Below are 20,856 nucleotides of genomic sequence, written 5' to 3'. Positions count from 1 at the left end.
TGGACAGGGGAGGGCTTCCCAGGGGATGCTCAGGGCAGGCAGGGAGGGGCCTCCTGGGGATGCTGCCCTGGAAGGGGACGGAACAGTGGCCACAGCAACTTTATCCCTACCTCCGTGCACGAAGCCATGAAGGGTGCAGTCCGAGGGCCCCACCAGGTGGATCAAGCTGGACTGGCTGTAGCTCACTGTGTTGGGCTCTAGAAAAGAACAGGAGAGAGATCAGTTGTTACACGGATGGGTCTCCATAGCCCAACAGTGGCAAGGCCACTACTGTCCAGCATTCTGTCACCAGAAGTGTCTGCCTGCAGTCACTTAGGCAAGTTTCTCTGAGATAATGGAGGTCTCAGGCAGTAGTAAGGAGCCTCTGTCAGCGAGTCACAGTGCACTCTGGGTATGGTGGTGCCCACTAGACCCCGCCCATGGTAGTCATTACATCCCTCAGCTAGACAATTCCAGACTTATCTCTGATCCTCCACAGGATGTCATTATCCAGCTAACTTTCCATTCCAAAAACACAAAAAGCAAGGACAGTGTTTCTATACTTCCCGAATCGGCCCAGGTCTCAGCCTTGACAGGTGTCTGGGCTGGCTTCCCTCTGAGCAGCCCTCCCCACGGACGGCTGTGGGTGTAAACCTTCCAAGAACAGGAGACCGCAACACAGCTCCAGCCACTCAGCGCTGCTGCCAACCATCTGGGAAGGCTTCACTTAAGACAGGACCCAAATATGGTGGTATTTTATTTGTACTGAAATGTGATTTTCATTGTATGTTAATAAATAAAGTTGCCCGGGGGTCAGAGCTATTAGAGCCATAACAAGAGTGTGGTGGTGGTGGTGGTGGTGGTGGTGGCGGCGGCGGCGGCGGCGGCGGTGGCGGCAGGGGCGGCAGCACACGCCTTTAATCCCAGCACTTGGTAGAAGAGCTAGGTATATCTCTGTGTGTTCAGGGATACAGCCAGCATTGGAGACATACGCCTTTAAGACCTGGAGGATGGTACTTACAGGAGCACAGGTCCTGGGGCCACTGCAGGTGAGGGTCCTAAGACAGCCTCAAGCAAGAGGTCCTTTTGGACACCATATCTGCTCTGGCTCTGCAAGGCAATCTTAGTTTTGTCATGGTGTCTGATCATGTGACTCTCAAGATACCTTCATTACTGGCCACTGTGTGGGGCTGTCAGGTGACAGGTGAGGGCCCCCAATGGCCAGCAGACTGCAGTGAGCTGAGGTGACCTGTGACTCTGAGAGTCTTATTTATCTATCCTATGCCACTTCAATGTCACCTCCCAAAACCTAGGAGTACCCAGATGGCGCTGGGCCTCAGGGCAGCTTCTTTACACCTTGAAAGGCTACATGGGACACTAGTCTGAGCTTGGGCAAAGACCAGGCCCCTGACTCTCCAGGGCTCCTCCCACCTCCCCAGCTCTGCTTGGCTCTGCTCTGATTTGGGAGTGGGAAGTGAGCAGTGAAGCCCACAGCCTGGAAAGCCCTCTGCTGAGAGAGAGGAGTATCACACTGACTCCCTGCCTAGGGTGCTGGGTGGATGGAAAGCAAGCGCCAACAACAGTCCTGAATGCCAGCATCTCCTTGGCTGTCTGAGAGGACACTGAGAGGCCAAGGCTGCCAACACTTCACTCTGTCACCTCTGCTTGCTTGGTTCCCTCATAATGACATGAACGGTGTGTTCTGGAGCAGGACTGGACACCCACAACCTCCAATGTGGCCATCTCAGACCTGCTCTACCAGTGAAGAGACCTGCGTGAGGTGAACATCAAAGGGATATTTTTAAACGTCAAACCTAAAGCTGGGATAGAGCTTGGGGGCAGCATACTTGCTCAGCATGCACAAGGCACAGATTTGATTCCCTAATACACAAAAACAAATTGAAAATTGCATACAAAACCTTACTTGGCCAGGCGGTAGTGGCACACACCTTTAATGCCAGCACTTGGGAGGAAGAGGCAGAGGCAGGCAGATCTCTGAGTTCAAGGCCAGCCCATTCTACAAAGCAAGTTCCAGGACAGCCAGGGCTACACAGAGAAATATTGTCTCAAACAACAAAACAAAAAATCTTTCTCACATGACCAACTCAACAGTATGCTCAAGGAAAGGTCCTTGCAGTCAACTTCAGCTACCTGAATTCAATTCCTGGAGCCACATGGTTGAAGGAGAAAAATGACTCCAACAAGTTGTACTCTGACTTTTAAAGGCTCAAGATGACATGCCTGTGCCTTTCCATAGGCACACGAGTATACACATACACACAGACACGCGCGCACGCGCGCGCGCGCACACACAGTCTTTTACAAAAATCTTCCTCATTGTTTTGTTTTATTTTATGCCTATGTCTCACGGCATACCCTGGCTGGGCTGGAACTCACTATGTGGACCCACCACATCCACCTTGTTTTTATTCCTTTTGATAGCAGGTCTTGTGTGTGTGTCCCAGGCTGGTCTCCAACTCAGTCTGTATCTGTGATATTGGGCTTCTGCTTATATAACAGGTGGGAACCACCATGTCCAACCTATGTGGTGCTGGGGATCGAACCTAGAACCTTAACTATGCTAAACAAGCTCTCTACCACCTCAGCCACCGCCTGGTTCCCTTCTTTCTCACATTGAAAACTGACTGTTCACACAGCAATGGGAGGCGACTATAGCGCCCAGGTCAGGGCCCCCACTGTCGTGCTCTCCTGTCTGAGAACACTGGGTAGGCCAGTGTCAGCGCTCTGAGGAGCAGGAGCTTTCAATGGATAGGAGCGCCAGTGCCTCTTTAGTTTCCTCCCCCATTTGGCCATCAGCTAACCCTCCAGGGCTCCTGGAATGAGCGCTTCCTTCTCTGGGCGGTGAGTCCAACACAGCCACTCCCATGCCCCCCCACAGTCTACATTTTAAGTGACACAGGGAACATGTGAAAGGAGTCTGCTGTGAGCAAATACATCCACAGAAATGGGAATGCCTTGAATACAGACACTAATGAGGTGCTGCCCAAAGAGCCTTTTTTTTCCAGAGTCTATACCATCTTGCCAGCATGAAAGGCAGGGCACACATGTTTAAATTGTATGCCCACCAAGTTAAGGCAGGGCACACATGTCTAAATTGCATGTCCACCAAGTTAAGGCAGGGCACACATGTTTAAATTGTATGCCCACTGAGTTAAGGCAGGGCACACATGTCTAAATTACGTGTCCACCAAGTTAAGGCAAGGCAAACATGTCTAAACTGCATGCCTACTGAGTTAAGGCAGGGTATGTTTAAATTGCATGCCTCCTGAGTTAAGGCAGGGAAAAAGGCATGTCTTAATTGCATGCCTCCTGAGTTAAGGCAGGGCACACATGTCTAAATTGTATGCCCACTGAGTTAAGACAGGGCATAAGGCATGTCTAAATTAAATGCCCGCTGAGTTATGGTGCTGAGGTAAATGGCTGAATAGAGCCAGGGTCATGGAGACCTTTGCTTTCATTGCTCTTGGGCAGGCAGACCAGAAAAGACACAAGCTCCAGAAAGAAGCGGCCAGTTTTTAAGTAGCACCCAGAGTGAGCTGAGTTCAGATACTTGGGACATCAAAGACCAGACACACCTTCTGCCTCCAGACCTGGGGCTGAGGGAACTTGAGAGCAAAAGCCTGTCAGGAATCAGCTCTGAATCAGGAACCCTGAGACAGCGTGGCTTTCTCATCCACGTCTGTCTGTCCACGGAGGACTAGTGGAGTGGGTGAGGAGGATAAGATGCACAGGCTTGGAAAGTAAGCCTGGGAGGAACTGTGGGTGTGGCCACTGTCCTAGGAACCTGACTAGAAGTGACCAGATCCACAGGGGGACTGAAGATGCTCTGACTGGTCCAGTCTCACAATCACTTCGAAATCTCACATGCAGACAAGCACGTGGGTGGTGAGCCCCATTTCCCTGCGTCCACTGTGAATGGTGCCAGGGTTTATCACTGTGTGGCTCAGTCGGGATCAGGTGCCTGTCATTTTGCTGTTCCCAGGCTTCTGCTCCCTCAACCATAATCAACCCGTCTTCCCAGTGCATCAGATATAGGACCATGAGGTGTTGCATGCCAACACCGTGGAGAGGACTACACACCACCAAGGCTGGACAGGACCTCATGACTGCCCTTGAGATAAGGTTTCTCCATGTGCAAAGACACCAAGATGGAGATATTGGGAGGAGAAGACAGGGCAAGCAGAGACAACTGACTGTCAGGCCTGTTTTCTCCCTGTCCCACATACATACACATACAGAGGACCATGCCTGCCTAGCTTCATTGTGGGGCTGGGGGATGGCCACACTGCTCATGAGTCTCAGAAGAGCTGTGGGCTGCTTCTAGACCTGACCTATGCAACATCTGGAATGTGAGCCTGTGCAATGACCCTTCCAAGAGGAGTAGGCAGAGAGCCTTCTATATCTATGGGGTCAACCAACTTCCAATCAAATACACTTGCAACAGCTGGGTAGTGGTGGTGTACACTTGTGATCCCAGCACTCGGGAGACAGAGGCAGGCAGATCTCTGAGTTTGAGGCCAGCCTGGTCTACATAGTGAGTTTCAGGACAGCCAGGTCTACACAGAAACCCTGTCTCAAAAAACCAAAACACTTGCAGCACAAGCAGCCATGCACATCTGTAATCCCAGCATTCAGGAGGCTGAGGCAGAAGACTGCTGAGTCAAGGACTGCCTGAGTTACACAGTGAGACCCTGCCTGAAAAGAATTCGGAGGGGAGTCTGTCTCTATGTACATATATAGAGGGTTTTTTGTCATTATTTCTTAAATAATACAGGTTAATTACTATTGTTTAATAGCATTTACATTATAAGTAATTCAAAGAATTAACGTACACAGGAGGTTGTGTGTACACAGTGTGTAAGGTTATATGCAAGCCCCACTCCATTTTATACATGAGATTTTATGCATCCTTGGATTCTGGAAACCCTCCCCCATGGATGCCAAGGGAAGACATCACACACACGCACACACACACACACACACACACACACACACTCACACACACAGTATTAAATTGTATGTGATAAATATATTCAATTTTATCAACAGATGACAAAGCAACAGGAACAAAGGGACCTGAGTCCCCCAGTCTCCACCATTTGGAGGAGAACCACCCTCAGGGGAGCCCAGTTCCAAGTCTGCCTAAGCAAGAACTGCACCTCGATTTATGCACTAACATACTTGGTTTACCTGCTGCAGCAGTTACTATGACTCTAACCTTTAAACCTGAAGTTTCCAAACCATGTGGGGACCCCTAGTAAAGCTCCCAGGGAAGCACCCGGCAAGGCTTCATAGGTTCTAGACCCACTCCCTTCTCAGAGCCCATCCACCTGCCAGGAGTCCTTCCCTCTCCATGTACATCCAGCGCCCTTCACCCCACACGCCTGCATCTCAATGGCTGCCTTGTCTGTTTCCACCAAGGAAAGTGAGAATTAGATGCCCAGAGAACTGGGATAGAAAGCCAAGCAAACTCCAGAACCTTCCCTCCCTGTCTTCACATACCAAATTCCCCCAAGATTAGAGTTGAAGGAACCAGGATCATGGCCAAGCCGGATGGATGGTCACGGACATCAGAGAGGCACTTCAGATGCAGGACTGGGTCCAAAAGCCAGGCTGGCCTGCCTTTGCTGTCCAGGGGTTCGCTCTAGGCAGACCTGCCTAGGCACTGCTGACCCTGGGAGGCAGATCTCATTCCAGGACCAGGAGCTTGTTGGCCTGCCAAGGCTCCCCGATGCTCTGCCTGAGGTAGCCTGGATGTGAACACTATTTCAAGCCCATGTGAAGACAGCACTTGGTCATGTCTGAGGCAATGCTGATTGCATCATAAACCCAACAGACCTGGAAACAGGGTCTTGTAGTCTGAGTCACCACAGTGTTAAAGCTGGGCAGCTGATGGTCATGAACCTGGCAGCTCAAAAGTAACCTGTCTCTTGTGGGACAGAGAAAAACACACAGAAAGCTGCCTTCTAAAGAAGTAACCAGACTCCCTAAGGACACCTACCTAAAGACAGGTGGCTCAGAGGTTGCTAGGCAACACTGTCTGAGCCCAGGTTCTAGCCGCATAAGTGGTTATGGGTGAGGCCAAGAGGTGAGTGTAGTGGGGGAAGGGAAACATGAACGCTACACTGTAGAGCTCTGTCCTCCCAGAATGACATGGCCACGGCCATCCTGAAGTAAAAGTAGCTCCAATTACCCACATTAGACTCTTGCCCACAAAGTTCCCTAGTGAAGGGAGAGGGAATTCACGAGACTGTTCACGAGGTGGTGTGGCCCCTTCCTGCCGGGGTATGGGACAACTGCTGAGAGAGAGGGGTACAGCTGTTAACGCTCCTGAAAACCACCAATCCATCCCCTACATTCCTGGAAGCAACTTCAGTCAAACTAACTGGCTCACCAAGCGAGACGGGAGAAATTCTCTCCTCCTTCCACTGCTGGTGCTCTATCTGGGGTGAGATGTGTGTTCCTATCTCCCCAGGAAAGATGACACACAGCTACATTTTGGAAAGACACAAACCTTGTCCACACTGCTCCTTGTGGACACAGCACCCCACCAGCCCACTCACCCAGGAGAGCCCACCACACAGGCAGAAGGACAGGCACAGGGGACCCAAGAGGACAGGGATGGTTCTGCCAGGAAATGAAGTCAGAAACGCAGTTTCCAGAGACTTTAGGAGGGCTTGATGGCAGAACACTTGCCTAGCTTGTGGGAGGCTCTGGATTCAACCCTCACTACCCAAGGAGAAAAAAAAGTAACGATTGGGCATGTGACTCCTGTTACACACTTTTCAGAGCTGCATCTCAAATCCAATCAGCTGAGGGAGATGTATTTTACAATACACAGAAAAACAGATGGTAAAACTCCACCAGAAAGCCAACTTCAGTCACTATCGGCCAACAATGACCACCATGCCCAGTTCAGTCGAAATGGCCCAACAAACTGTAAAGGTTTTGTAGGCTGCATGTCCCACCGGCCTCGACGATGAGTTTCAGTTTGGGTGAGCTGCAGAAGGAGGATGGATGACAGGCAAACCGCTAGACACTCAGGTAGACACTGGCTGCGCCGCCCTGTGCACAGCAGGGCCACTTCACCACAGTGCCAGAGTGTGCTCAGGCCACACAGACTGAGAGAGCCAAGAGACAAACTTCCACCCCCCCCCAGGGGCCTGAGGCACTGGAGGTCAGGAAGCCCTCGCTCAGGGACATCATGGAATCCAGCACAGAATCTGAGTATTACAATGAGTCTAGGCTTGTTTCCAGCCAAGATGGAGAAGCTCCCAGAACATTCTAGAAAGAAAGCATTCTCTGCGTACTATGGCAACTGTATGTGCAGGGGTGCAAGGAGTCACAAGCATCACCAGGAAACCCTACCTCTAAAGGTGGCCACACAATCCCTCATCAAGCTCCTGAAGGGTCAGACACATGCCAAGACTCCTGCCCTGGCTGTCACTGAGGAACCTGGGGAGGCCCTGTTTAGTTTTTGGACAGACACTGCATGAAAACACACACCAGCCTGGTAGGGGAGAGCGGAGAGGAAGGAACAATCCCACAAGGAAGGAGAGCTCAAGTTTGTCACTGGCATAGTGGGGAGGACAGAGCTCCTCAGAGGCAAATGTCTACCTATGGGAGCCTGAGAAGAAATGGCACTTAAATCTGTGATCATCTCCTGACCCCAGACCTTCGTGCTACTGATATGGACATTTGCTCAAAAACAAGCTCCTGAGCAAACTCAGAGTGTCAACCAAACAAATGCTCTACACAAGCCAGGGGCCTCTGCTGAGACCGGAAGGAGCTAGTATGGCAGGACCCACCCAGACTCACTCTCAGGAGCTGCTAATGCCACCTCTCCCTGCCAGCTGTGCTCAGGGCAGGACAATGGACAAAGCCTGACTGCAGGAGAGAACTCAACACCCAAGAGCCCAGAGGATAGTGAAGCATACTGGTGAGCACCCCCCCCTCCAATGACATCTACCCAAGTATCAGCCTCCCCTTCCCCTTCCCCAGCCTGCTTCCACCTGGGTTCAGGACAGGCTGGACAATGTCCCTGTTCCTCCCCCTCCCTTTCCCCAGCCCACTCTCACCTGGGTTCAGGACAGGCTGGACAATGTTCCTGTTCCTCCCCCTCCCTTTCCCCAGCCCACTCTCACCTGGGTTCAGGACAGGCTGGACAATGTCCCCGTTCCTCCACTTGGTCTCCATGCGCTCCAGCTTCTGGGCTTCATAGCGTTTCCGACCCTCTTCCTCCAGCTCCTGCCGTGAATACTATAGAAAGGAAGCGAGAGAGAGGGTCAGGGAACACAACCTTCCTCCATACCCTTGGGGCTCCAGGTCTCCCTTCCAGCATTCTGTAATGGGAACTGCCCCCTTTCTTCTGATGACATGACTGCTACATAATAAGAATACAGAACAGATGAAAGTTTCACGGTGTGCCCTTCACCAGAGACAACCTGGTGGATGTCAAAGTTAGATCTCTGTACATCTGTGGATATATAAAAAGTCCTATTACTTGCCGGGTGGGGGTGGCGCACACCTTTAATCCCAGCACTCGGGAAGTGGAGGCAGGCGGATCTCTGCGAGTTCGAGGCCAGCCTGGTCTACAGAGCGAGATCCAGGACAGGCTCCAAAGCTACGCAGAAAAACCCTGTCTTAAAGAGAAAAAAAAGTACTACCACTGGACATGAGAGCTGGAACAACACTGCTTCATTATTTCACTGCGGCACAGTCCATGTGACTGAAGGTCATTTAGCAATGGCCCTCTCTGCTCTTACAATGACACCATTCTGGTGATTCTTACTACATCCTGTCACAAGGGCAACCACCCCTCCTGCCATCTTTGCTAACCGCCAGCCAATCAGCAGGCAGGACCTTTGCACAGCCCGGAAGCCAAGGATGAAACCGCCCACAAGGCACTCCTCATGGATCATAGACATTTTGATCCAGGAAGTGTGAACATAAAATCTACTACATTGCATGCCTTTAATCGCAGCAGCATTCAGGAAGCAGAGGCAGGTGGATCTCAGAGACCAGCCTGGTTCTCAGAGTGAGTTTCAGGACAGTCAGGGCTACACAGAGAAACCCTGTCCCAAAATAAACAAACCAACAAATAAATAAAAATAAAATCTATTCCACAAGCCCAGAATGATGGGGATATGGGCTTTTCACTGCAACATCAATGGGTCATTCAACACTTCCTGGCCACAAAGGGGACACAGCACACCGCCTCACTTCCTCCCTGGGATCCTAGCAGTCCTGGGTGCTAGCCTTAGGTGTCTCCCTACCCTCAGAAGCCTCCTGTGCTGAGCCACCAGAGGCAGATCATTCTCCCCTCAACCCAGCCCTCCATGCTGACCCCTGCCTCGCATTCTCCAGAAGTCAACCTCACCTCTGCTTCCTCACTCAGCCTGCATTTCTGGCCAAGCCCTCTGGCTCCTCTCTACCTGTCAAAGCCTCTCTGACCATGAATTCACGTCAAATGGCAGCTTTAGACCTCCTTTCTAAAGACATGCTCTTGCTTCAGGCTTGGCTGAGCAGCGGAGCAGGACTGTGGGGATTAACGACCCATCCCCTTCGACTGGAGTACGCCTCTTCAAAGTAGGCCAAGGAGGGAGCTGAGAGGTTTGCTCAAAAGAAAAAAGCCAAGCCCCACTGCAAGGAGCATTTGACACGGCAGGAGGCACTCAACCTTCCCCTCCACAAAAGAGCTGATTAGTTCCTCATGCTCATGCCCAGCATTCAATGGTGAGAGCAGCATCCGCCTGTGTTTGGCCCATTACCCAGAACTAATGGCCGGACTCCCACATCCTAAAAAAAAATGCTCTCCAGAGACTTTAGAGGGGTGGTGCTGTAGCTCAGTGCAGAAGGTGCTGGGTTCCCTCCGCAACACCACAAAAACAACAACAAAGCCAAGCACTGGCTGGAGAGGTGGCTCAGTGGTTAGAGCACTGGCTGCTCTTGCCGAGGACCCGTATGCATCTGTAACTCCAGTCCCAGGGGATCCCACACCCTCTTCTGGCCTACAGAGGGCACTGCTCATATGTGGTACACAGACATACATTCAGGCAAGCATTCATACACAAAAAAACAAAAATAAAATCTCAAAAAACAAAGTTTTAGGCCAAGCACAAAGGTATCACAACTGTAATCTCAGCACAGGAGACTGAGACAGGAAGACTGTTCCAAGTTCAAAGCCAGCCAGCGCTACAGAACACAATCTTACCTTAAAAAACAAAAACAAGAAGACAGAGAACGGCTTGGCAGGTAAAGGCACTTGCTGCCAGGCCTGACAACCCGAGTCTGGTCCCTAGACCCACATGGCATAAAGAGAGGGCTGACTCCTGCAGCTTGTCCTCTAGCCCCTACAATCATGCATTGGTGTGCATGCTCATGCCCACATACATACAATATAACACACATAGTTTAAAAAGTAAAATAAACAAAAATAAAGAGGAAAAAAATTGCTGCTTAATAAGATCCACCCCCTCACCCCACCCCACACACAACTGCATCCCAAACCCTCATGGTGCCCGCAGGCTTGTCTGAGCTATGCAGGGATGCATGGAGCCTGAGGGCCTAGTCCTGGACCCAAGCCTCACACATAGAGAGGCCCAGCTGCCTCACATGCTGCAAACTGCTAGCACATTCTAATGTAAGGCTGGCCCTTCACCCTACCCCAAGGGCCTATCAGACCCAGCTGATTCAAAGGAGCAAACAGCTCAGTTCAAATGCTCAGACCTATGGGCCTCCTAAAGGAAGCACACCAGAACACTCCAGAAAAGCTGCTATGTTCAATACCAGGGACCTTCTGGCACAACAACCTGCTGACTTCTTTTAATAACCATAGGGAATGCTGTACTGCCAGGCTGAGGAAGAAGGTGGGACAAGTCATAAAGTGACCAAGTAACCACAGTGAGCAGCCATACCTGGTAACTAACTAACCTCTGTGTGTGTGTGTGTGTGTGTGTGTGTGTGTGTGTGTGTGTGTGTGTGTGTACTACACATAGCTACAGACAGCTGTACACTTTCTTGAAGGAATGTTACTTGTAAAAAGTTGGCAGGAGGATGCTCATGGCATCTGAAGCCTGATCTCAAGCTCCAAGTACATACACCTTCTAGAACAAGGAAGTCACGATTTCCAGGGTCAGGACAGGTCTCTGCTGGGCCCTGCCAGGGCACACAGGGGCCCACACCCCAGGGAATTGACGGGTCCCACTCTGTGCACTTGGCATCTGTGGGAAGAATCCGGATCACCCCAGCAGCTGCTGCAGCTGGGACTGGTGTGCTTCCTTCCTCAGCCCCCGCCTCAGCTTGGTGGCCCAGTTTCAACACGCTCCTCTGCGAAGCCCAACTAGTACTTGTGTGCCATCAACCCCAACACACAAAGCAAACGAGAAGGCCGCAGGACTCCTTCGGCACATGGTGGGCACTCGTGACTGCAGAAGAGCGTGCAGAGGGTGGGTCCCTGTGGTGAGGACTTCCTGGATCCCCCATGCAACTGGTTGGAGGCTGAGTGGCTCCAGCCTTTAGGGCCCTGGCGTGTGAAAAAGCAATCATGTGCTCAGTCTCGGAATCTCTGGAGGCTGCAGCACACAGTGCCGCAGCCACACGGGACAGCTAGAGAGACAGAGCATTGACAACCCCTGAGGGACCTGGCTGAGGCACCGCACCACCTTTGACTCCAAGGACAAGGTGAGAGTGCACGTGTGTGCTCTTGTGACTGTTACCACGCATGTAACTGCCACAAGGTCTGAGCCCCAGACAACAGCCCAAACAAGAAGCTAGCAGAGAAGCCCAGCCCAGGAGGGTGGGAGGAAGCGAGACGAGGGAGGGTGGGTGCTGGCTGAGGAGCACACCCAGGGTGGGACAGGGCTATAAAAGAGAACCATGAACCTCAGTGGGGACAGTTCTGGGAATGGATTTTGCAAATGCAGCTGGAGTGGGCAGGCCTCGGTCCTAAGCCTTTGTATGGTCTCTAAGACACAACCAAAGGGAAGGTGAGAAAGACAGGCAGAGACAGGGTGATGCCACCCTAGGCCTGCACCACGAGGAGCTAAAACAGGACATGGAAACTTCCTCTGGAGCTCCACGGGGCATGCGGTCCTGGCTGCACATGAATTTGGGGCTTGACATTCAAACCTGTGAAAAAATAATCTTCTATAGTTCTAAATTTTTTTTTATTTTATTTTATTTTATTTTTAAGACAGGGTCTCTCTAAGTAGCCCCAGTTGTCCTAGATTCTCTATGTGGACCAGACTGGCCTTGAAGTCACTGAGATATACCTGCCTCTGCTTCTCAAGTGCTGGGATTAAAAGCATGTGCCACCATGCCTGGCCTTCTTTAGTTTTTAGTTTAACTTTTTCTCTGAGGTGGGTGTTTAGAGACAGGGTTTCTCTGTGTAGCCCTGGCTGTGCTAGAACTCACTCTGTAGACCAGGCTGGCCTTGAACTCACAGAGATCAGCCTACCCCTGCCTCTGCCTCCCGAGTGCTGGGATTAAAGTCAAGCGCCGCTACCACCCAGCTCTTCTTCAGTTTTTAAACCACTTTGTCACAGCAGTGTCAGGACAGTGACACAGACAGGACTGTGGAACACCTTCCTCTGCTCTGCTCACAGGGAGAGACCTGCTTAGCACAGCTGGCGACCAGAACCAGCACAGCCAGGCCAACACTGATCTGCCCTTTCCAAGAAGCATGGAGGTTCTGTCACCAGAGTGTTCTCAAAAATACCTAGACTTAAAAACAACAACAACAACAACACACACAACACACACACACACACACACACACACACACACACACAAAATAACCCAGACTTGGGGCTAGAGAGATGACTCAGTGGTTAAGAGCACTGACTGCTCTTCCACAGGACCAGGGTTCAGTTCCCAGCACCACATGGCGACTCACAACTGTCTGTAACTCTAGTTCCAGGGGATCCCACACCCTCACACAGACATGTATGCAGGCAAAACACCAATGCACATAGAATAAACATAAATAAATCATTTTTAAAAATCCCTAGCTTAGTCAAACTGTGGTGGAACATGCCTGGGATCCTGACACTCAGGAGGATGGCAAGGTTGAGGTCAGCTTAACTTGCATGGGAAGTTATAGGCTAACATGGGCTATAGAATGAGGCCCGTCTCACAAAAACTAAATAAAGCTACATTACAATCATAGCACTTGGGAGGTGTAGGCAGGATGATCAGGAGTTCAAGTCATCCTGAGCAACATAACAATTTCTATACGTCAGCCTGGACTATAAGATCCTGTCTCAAGCCTTCCAGTCCACAACACTCTTACTAAATAAATAGCAATAATAAAAAATTTAAAAAAGCGTAGCTAGGTGTAGTGGTGTGTACCAGTACTGCTAGCACATTGTTGGCGGGGAGGGAGTGGTGCTGAGACAGGAGGATGGTGAGTAGGAGAAAGGGTATGTCAAATCACAGATGTATCCAACCACACCTTGACCTGCTACCCAAGCCCAGTTGGCCACTGAGCAATGATGGGAGAGATTACAAAAAGCCAGGTTTGGGGGTACCCCTGAGTGATGATGAGGAGTAAGTCTCCACTGGCACAAGTTACCCAGATCCAGTGGAAAGATAACAGATAGAGAACTGTCTCACCATGGGAAGCCCCCCTGCACCTGTGAAGACGAGAAGACACCCAAAAGGAACAAGGGCTGTGGGTGTCAACGCTGCCCATCTCTGGTTGGTAGGTCTGCAAGCCGAGGGCAGACCCGTCCTAACCATCCAACGCCCAGTTCATCTTTTTTATTTCCTCTGTGTAGCTTTGGAGCCTATCCTGAAACTCACTCCGTAGACCAGGCTGGCCTCAAACTCCCAGAGATCCGCCTGCCTCTACCTCCCAAGTGCTGGGATTAAAGACGTGCACCACCATGCCTGGCTCCCAGTTCATCTTTCTTAAAGGCACATTCTACATAAATGTTCACCACAGGCGGAAGCCCCTAGGTGTCAACACTCTTTCCTGGTACAGGAAGGCAGCCAGCACACTTGGGAAGAACTGGTCACAGATACCTGAGTCTCTAACACAGCATCCGCTGGGCCTGCCAGTTGTGTAGCGGTTTCCTCTGACATTGAAACACGCCACCCTACAGGGAAGTTCACTAAACAGGAAGGTACAACGTAAGTAGCTTCAGGAAGTCCCTGAAACTGACCAGATTCGCTAGCCGCCCCCCTTGCCAGAGAAGCAATAAACGTTGAACATCCCCCTCAGAAGGGCAGAGCCAAGCTGCAAAGACAACTCTGACAGCAGACTAGCTGCCTGAAAGATGCGGAAACCAGCGGCGCTGCTCGGGAGAGGTTTACACCAGCCCAGTCACTTGGGAAGGACACCCTCCAATCTGTTGAGAGTTGTGAGCCTACAGGCTGTGCAGTGTGCTCCAGGTTCCTAGCTTTGTGAGCCACCACACATGCTGGGGTAGGTTTTGGCGATGTAGCTGTCTGAGTCATTTCTGCTCCTGTAAGTAACCCCAATAAAACTCACTGGTTCACCACGTTGGCCTCTGGTGGTTATCCATACTTTGGTCTGTCATGGGATCCCTGTCTGGAGTGAGTAGATCTGTGTGTTGTTGCACCTCCTCAGCAAAAGCTTTGTCACACAATACTGCCCTAGACAGCCTGCCTGCCTGTAGCGGGACCCTCCAGAGACAAACACCGCAGACTCTTCTCATCCTACTAAGTTACACACACACACACACACACACACACACACACACACACACACAGAGAGAGAGAGAGAGAGACAGACAGACAGACAGACAGACACTCAAAAGAAGAGGCAGATGCCAGTAGAGGCAACAGAGAGGAAAGCAATGCTCATGTAAGACCAAGTCCTAGCACCAGTGCCTCAGAAGCTGAGAGGAAATCCTGTTCTCGTGAGCTTCAGGGAGTGGCCTACCTGGCCTAGCCAGCCTGCTCTCAGCAGGACCCAGCACTCAAAGCAGACAGTCCTAGCATGGGCTTTCTTCCAATGAGCAAGTGTGACACAAAGGGACACCCTACCGTGGGATGTGGGCCACTGACAGGGGCATTCCAGGAGTTCCAGGCACTGCAGACCAGTGCCTCCCCAGGGCAGGAGCTCCATGTTCCTTCACCCATCCAGAGAGTTCCCTGCCAGGCTCCCAAGGGGCCCTAGAGCTACAGTCTACCCCATGATCCTCTGGGCTGCTCTGTGGCTAAATGGGCCTCCCACAACTCGGAGAGGCCCAGCCTCTGCATTTACCCCAAGAGACAAGTGAAAGGAAACCTTACCACAATAGGAGGCACCTCGAGGACCTTGTCCACATTCTTCAGTGACAGGGGCACATACCACAAGGTGGCCTTATTGGTCAGCTTTTTGGTACCTTAAGAGAAGAAAACCACATGAGTGGTGCCTCAGTTTGGTTACACTGGGTAGACACTTCTACTAGCCCTCAGCACGCCAGGGCTCCCAACCCCCAAGGTCCGGTCCAGCCTCCTGCCCTGAGAGCACTGCCATTGTGGATGTACGGGAGCAGAGTCCCATGCAGTCCCAGGAGCTGCATCTGTGGTAGCTTCTTCCCCGTACAGAGGAAGGACCTCAGACTGTAGGCTCTAAGCTAAGTCAGCCTGGCGTCACAGAAACAGGGGGTGGCTAGGAATCAGACGGCAGAGGAAGGACCTGTCAGACGCAGGAGGCTGATGAGGCCAGGCCAAGCTGCTAACTGGCCCAAGTCCCCACCAGCAGACACTGCCATTGCCTGTTGAGGACCTGACATCCTCAGTCCAGACCAGTACAGATCTTTCCGAAGATTCTGTTCACCTGTCCGGATGCTGTAAGAATTCTCTTGCCAGCAGGAGACAAAAATGAATGAATGAATGAATGGATGGATGGATGGATGAATGGATGGATGGATGGATGAATGAATGAATGAATGAATGACAGCCTGAAGGGTGCATACAGCCAAACCTCATGGCATATGGAGACTGCAGAGCAGAGCAGGCCCTGAGGTGGCACAAGACCAACCACCACCCAAAGCATAGAGGCCTGGGTCAGCTCCTGGGGCCCAGTGCCCACAGGCAGGTTGCTTCTCCCCATCCTCTCCCTCATACAGTTCAATCCAGAGCTTCTGCCACAAGAGGGTCAATGGGCTCAGACTCACTTGGGACACGGAGTTCAGACATGGAGCTGATTGAAGCTCCCAAAGCAGGAAAGCCCGTCTGGGTGGAGAGCCACAGCTCATGGCCTTTGGTGCCAAAGGAATTCACAGCCCACTGGCCTATGCCCCTGCTTATCGTAGGAAGCTAGAAGCCCAGAGAGGTCAAGAGCTTTGACCAAGGTCAGATGGCAACTTGGTGATACCCTAAGTACACACCTGGGCTCTCCAGTTCCAGCCACTTCAGAAAACGTGTGAATGTGCCTTTAAAAAGTGGCTTTGACAACATGAAAGACTCCTGGGCAGTGCAGGGACAGCAACAGCAGCAGCGGTGGTCTCTGCCACCCTGGAGAAGAGGCTGCCTCCAGCTACCTCTAGAGCACCTTCCCACAGGCACCTAGGGCACCCCTAAGGTTACAGCACACACAGCCCAGGCTCCCAGTCAAGCACCCCCTTGATGGGGGGGGGCAAGGGACTATTAAAAGACAGGCTCACAAGGGCCCTCCTATTCCAAAATGGCAGGCCTCACAACCCCACCCACATGGCACCCCTAAAACAAGGCTGTGGGCTCCCATGCCTGGGAACCACAGGCAGACACGATGGGAAAATATTTTCCCCACACTTTGACTGAATGAATCTGACAACCTGCTTTTGGGAATAAAGATTTCCTGTTGGACTCAGAGCCAGCATGAAGAGCTGGTTTCCATGGAAACCCAAGTGGCCTGCTAAACCTAAATGAACAGCACTGAGCAAAATGAGGCAAACATACTAATTGTGCAATCTCCACCCTCCCATGGAACACGTCAGGACTGCTGCATTTCAAATTTATCTTCAAAGCTCACAAGCCCCTCTGCTATGCGCCAAAGCAGCCCGCAGCAATGACCCCCTTAGCCTAGTATTCTGATGTCCGAGAGAGAAACGAGTGTGTGGCATCTCCAGAGCAGATTTAAGGACAGTGAGCAGGTTTGTGCTCGTGCAGTGGACTCTGGACTGTAGTGCAGCCCAACAAAAGGGAACGTGGTGACTGGGGTCCTTGCTCTTGTGGTCAGGTCACGCTAATAACAAGTTTGGCCTTCCCGTGGGCTACAGCCCTGGGTATGCACCTAGCTCCCCAGCCCATGTTCACGTCACTCATCCACTCAGCCAGGGCATGTGGTCAGGGTGGTGTGGATCAGACGGCTGTAAGCAGGCATCACAGGTTCACCACAGCCGACATGTGGCAGGGAAACAGCAGAGAACCCTGGAGAGCCAGAGTCCAGTCCACAACAGTGGACTCTGGGGTAAGACAACCAAGACACGAAGAGAGGACGCGAACCCTTCCTGCTCTGAGAGCAGACTGTCCCCATCCGTGCTCCAGGAAGGAGGGAGCAGGAGGATGCGAGGCAATGGCCCAGCCCCACTGAGAAAAGCGGCCATGCACCGCCTCCCCTGAGCACCAAGAGTAAACATGCCTGTCCCGTGTCCTGGGAGACAGTACCAGCACTGTGTCTGCCCTTCAAGGCTGGTCCCTCTGCCTCCTTGGCAGGCCAGGCCTTCTGTACCCTCCTCGGGGAAGGGGGCTCTACGGAAGGAAGGTCTATGGGGTGAATGCAAAGGGCAGGGCTGCTGCGTCAGGCTTTTTGATTTAAGAATGATTTTTATTATTTTAAAATATTGATTGTATGAGTATTTTGTCTACACGTGTATCTGTGCACCACATGCACATCCTCACAATTCTGAAAGCTGCAGAATATCTTTGTGCTCTGCCGCTCTCCTGACTCATAATACAGTGTCCTCTGGCCACTGGGCTCTGAGGGCTGAAGCCTTGTTTCAGATGAAGCAGAAATATGCTCTTGTTTTTTAATTCATTGTGTGTTTTGCCGCATGTATGTATGTGCACCATGTGTGCATCGGGTGCCCTTGGAGGCAAGAAGAGGGCACCAGATACCCTGAGACTAGAGTGACAGACAGACATGAGTCAAATTCTGGGAATTAAACCCAGGTCCTCTGTAAGAGCGAGTCCGAGCTCTTAACCACTGAGCCATCTATCCAGCCCTTAGGAATCCTTCCCTCAACCCCCAAGACAGGGTTTCTCTATGTAACAGCCCTGGCTGTCCTAAAACTTGCTCTAGTCCAGGCTGGCCTCGAATTCACAGAAATCTGCCTGCCTTTGCCTCCCCGGTGCTGGGATTAAAGGTGTGCGCCACCACCGCCCTGTTTAGGATTCCATTGAAGCGGGCCCCACACAGTTCTGAAGCTGTAGGCTCTACTGGCTGGCTGCCAGCCTGAAGACCAAGACACTCCATAGAGCCTCTCTCCTGCCCAGGGGTGACTAGCCCCCCAGCTAGGCCCAGCAGAGGAAGGCCCACAGGACAGACATCGATTCCCCACTGCACTGGGCCTGTAGTCCCCTAGTGGGGCACAGCTGTCCCTTCGTGTGCCACAGCCTGAGACCAGCATCCAAAGCACCCTCTAATGCCAAAGGGTCCCACAGGCCGAGGAGCAAGAGCACAGGCTCATTCACAGTCTTTCAGTTCATAGCAGCTGAGATGACAGCCCATTCTAATCCATCCCTGCTGAAGTCATCAGAATGTTCCAGATGGACAACTGTGTTCTTAGCCCTTCCCAGGATGGCCTGAGCCCCTTAATCAGCCCTGAGCCATCATTCCATGGGGTCACTACTGAAGAGGACCTGGGAAAGGAGAAAAGGAAGAAACCAGCCCAGCCTCTAAGGCACATGGGACCATAGGGTGGTGGAGCGATAAGGGCCTGTCTTTCCAATCAACAGCCAGGTTATAAAAGAAACATAAGCACTTCATGAGAAGGAGCTCTGATCTCCTGTGGTACCAATGGGGAAGAGGAGAAGAGTTTCCATGGTTACCATAGCCAAGGAAAGGACTCAGATGAACCAAGGCAAAGGTTTACCCAACAGCATCTATAAAAGCCTGGTTTCTAGATGAGCAAGGACAGATTTTTCCAGCAACCTCTGCATAGCCATACAAGCCATGGTCCAGAAGAACAGATAGATACAGAGGCAGGGGATGGTAGCCATGGACTAGCTGGTCTCAAGAAGGAGGGGGAGCAGGCTAGGAATCCTGTTCTGGCTGGAGAGGAACTCAGGTATACTTCATAAACCACCAGTGCTCCGTCTGCAAACTGTAAAAACATGGGTAGAGAAAAATCTGCCCACAGGTGCATGAGGACCAAAGAGGTCATACAGAGATGTAGCCAGCCCCTGGGCATGGCCAGCCCTCCAAGAATGAGCAAGCCGTGTGTCAGTCAGCTTCAGCTGTCAACTTGACACAAACCTAGAGTCACCTGGGAGGATAAAACCTCACCTAAAGAATTAGGCAGATCAGACTAGCCCGTGACCATGTCTTGGAGCCATTTTCTTAGCAGCTAATTGATGTCGACAGTGGGCCTGGGCTGTGTAAGAAAGGTAGCTGTGCAAGCCAGAGCTGCGGGGCTGGTAACCAGCGTTCCTCCACCATCTCTGCTTTAGTTCCTCCCTCCAGGCTCTTACCTTCAATTCCCGGCATGGCTTCCCCCAGGTGATGGCCAAGCTGAAACAAAGGCTTTCTTTCTTCCCCAAGTTAGTTGTGGTTCATGTTTCATCACAGCAACCAAAAGCAAAGCAGAACATTGACGCTGAGCCAAGGTGGCCTGGTGAGAAACACCTGCGAGTTACCTGTGAGGATGTTCTCCGACATCACGTGGACCTGGACCTCCACAGAATGCTTGGACGTGTAGGTGATCTCCGCACTGACATGAGCCACCTCCCCGATGCACATGGGCGACAGGAAGTCAGTGCGCTCCACCCGGGCCAGGGCAGCCACACAGCGCTCCTGCAAAGACCACAGAAAGCCATCAGCCCAGGCCAGCAAGTCCCTACCACAGAGCCCCTCCCTCAATCTGCCTGTTGGGTTCCTCACTGTGAAATAACGTGGCTGATTGATGGCACTGGCCTAAGTGTGGAGGAACAGCAGCAAACACCTCAGAGGGCCACCGCCTGAACTGGAGTCACACACTCACAGGGTCATTTCCTCTTGTTTCTATAGGAACACGACTGCTTCCGAAGGAATATCAAAAAAGCACACAGAGAGGTGGAGAGGGGCAACATCACTCCCTTCCTAAGAGAAGCAGTTACCATCGGGGTCTTTCCAGGCATCTTCCTCAGGACAGGGCTTCGCTGCCTTGTCTCTTGTTGAGCATGCTTCAGTCTTAGGTGGCTGTGCATTTCCTAGACACACCTTCACATTCTGATCTTCCTCACTCCACAGGGAGAATAACCCGCCTACTGTCACTACGTTATCCATCTGACAAATGTGGTTGCCAGGAGGGCCAGCCCACAGGGCGCGTGGGGACAGGAGAGGCCACCTAGGGAAATGGCATCCCCAGGGCACTAGACACTAACAGACTCTCTCTCTCTCTCTCTCTCTCTCTCTCTCTCTCTCTCACACACACACACACACACACACACACACACACACACACACACTCATTCCTCCCCTCACCCAACCTTTAAACAGATAACCCAGTCTCATGATTCAAAATTATTAAAGAGCATCTGGCATCAGGTGGCCTCCAGTCATCTTGTCCCTGAGTTACCTGGGAGCCCTGGGGACACAGTCTCAACCCCATGGTGAGGCCCAGATAGTAAATGCAAGCATACTGACTAAGTGCCCTTCACCCCCAAAAGGCCACCCCTCACAGTCTCATTTGGACAGTCCTACAGGCTGTTTCTTAGTCTGTT

At 51.7% G+C, this 20,856-nt stretch overlaps 1 protein-coding gene across 3 annotated transcripts in view; it reads right to left on the bottom strand.

The window, feature by feature from the left end:
* Acot7 (acyl-CoA thioesterase 7) overlaps nucleotides 1-20,856 on the bottom strand; it is a 95,905-nt gene that overhangs the window by 33,912 nt on the left and 41,137 nt on the right. For all 3 annotated transcript variants that reach the window (XR_005090968.1, XM_037203233.1, XM_028883087.2), the window contains exons 3-6: nucleotides 19,792-19,948; nucleotides 15,262-15,353; nucleotides 8,145-8,259; nucleotides 111-197 (exon numbers count right to left, since the gene is read on the bottom strand). Coding sequence is in view for 2 of the 3 variants with exons in the window: in XM_037203233.1 (XP_037059128.1) it covers nucleotides 111-197; nucleotides 8,145-8,259; nucleotides 15,262-15,353; nucleotides 19,792-19,948 (451 nt within the window). In the remaining variant the exon portion in view is untranslated. The remainder of the gene's footprint in view (nucleotides 1-110; nucleotides 198-8,144; nucleotides 8,260-15,261; nucleotides 15,354-19,791; nucleotides 19,949-20,856) is intronic.

The sequence above is a fragment of the Peromyscus leucopus genome, chromosome 2, assembly GCF_004664715.2.
Source record: "Peromyscus leucopus breed LL Stock chromosome 2, UCI_PerLeu_2.1, whole genome shotgun sequence".
NCBI lineage: Eukaryota > Metazoa > Chordata > Mammalia > Rodentia > Cricetidae > Peromyscus > Peromyscus leucopus.
The sequence above is the reverse complement of the archived record's forward strand: the minus strand, read 5'-3'. Positions and strand labels throughout refer to the sequence as shown.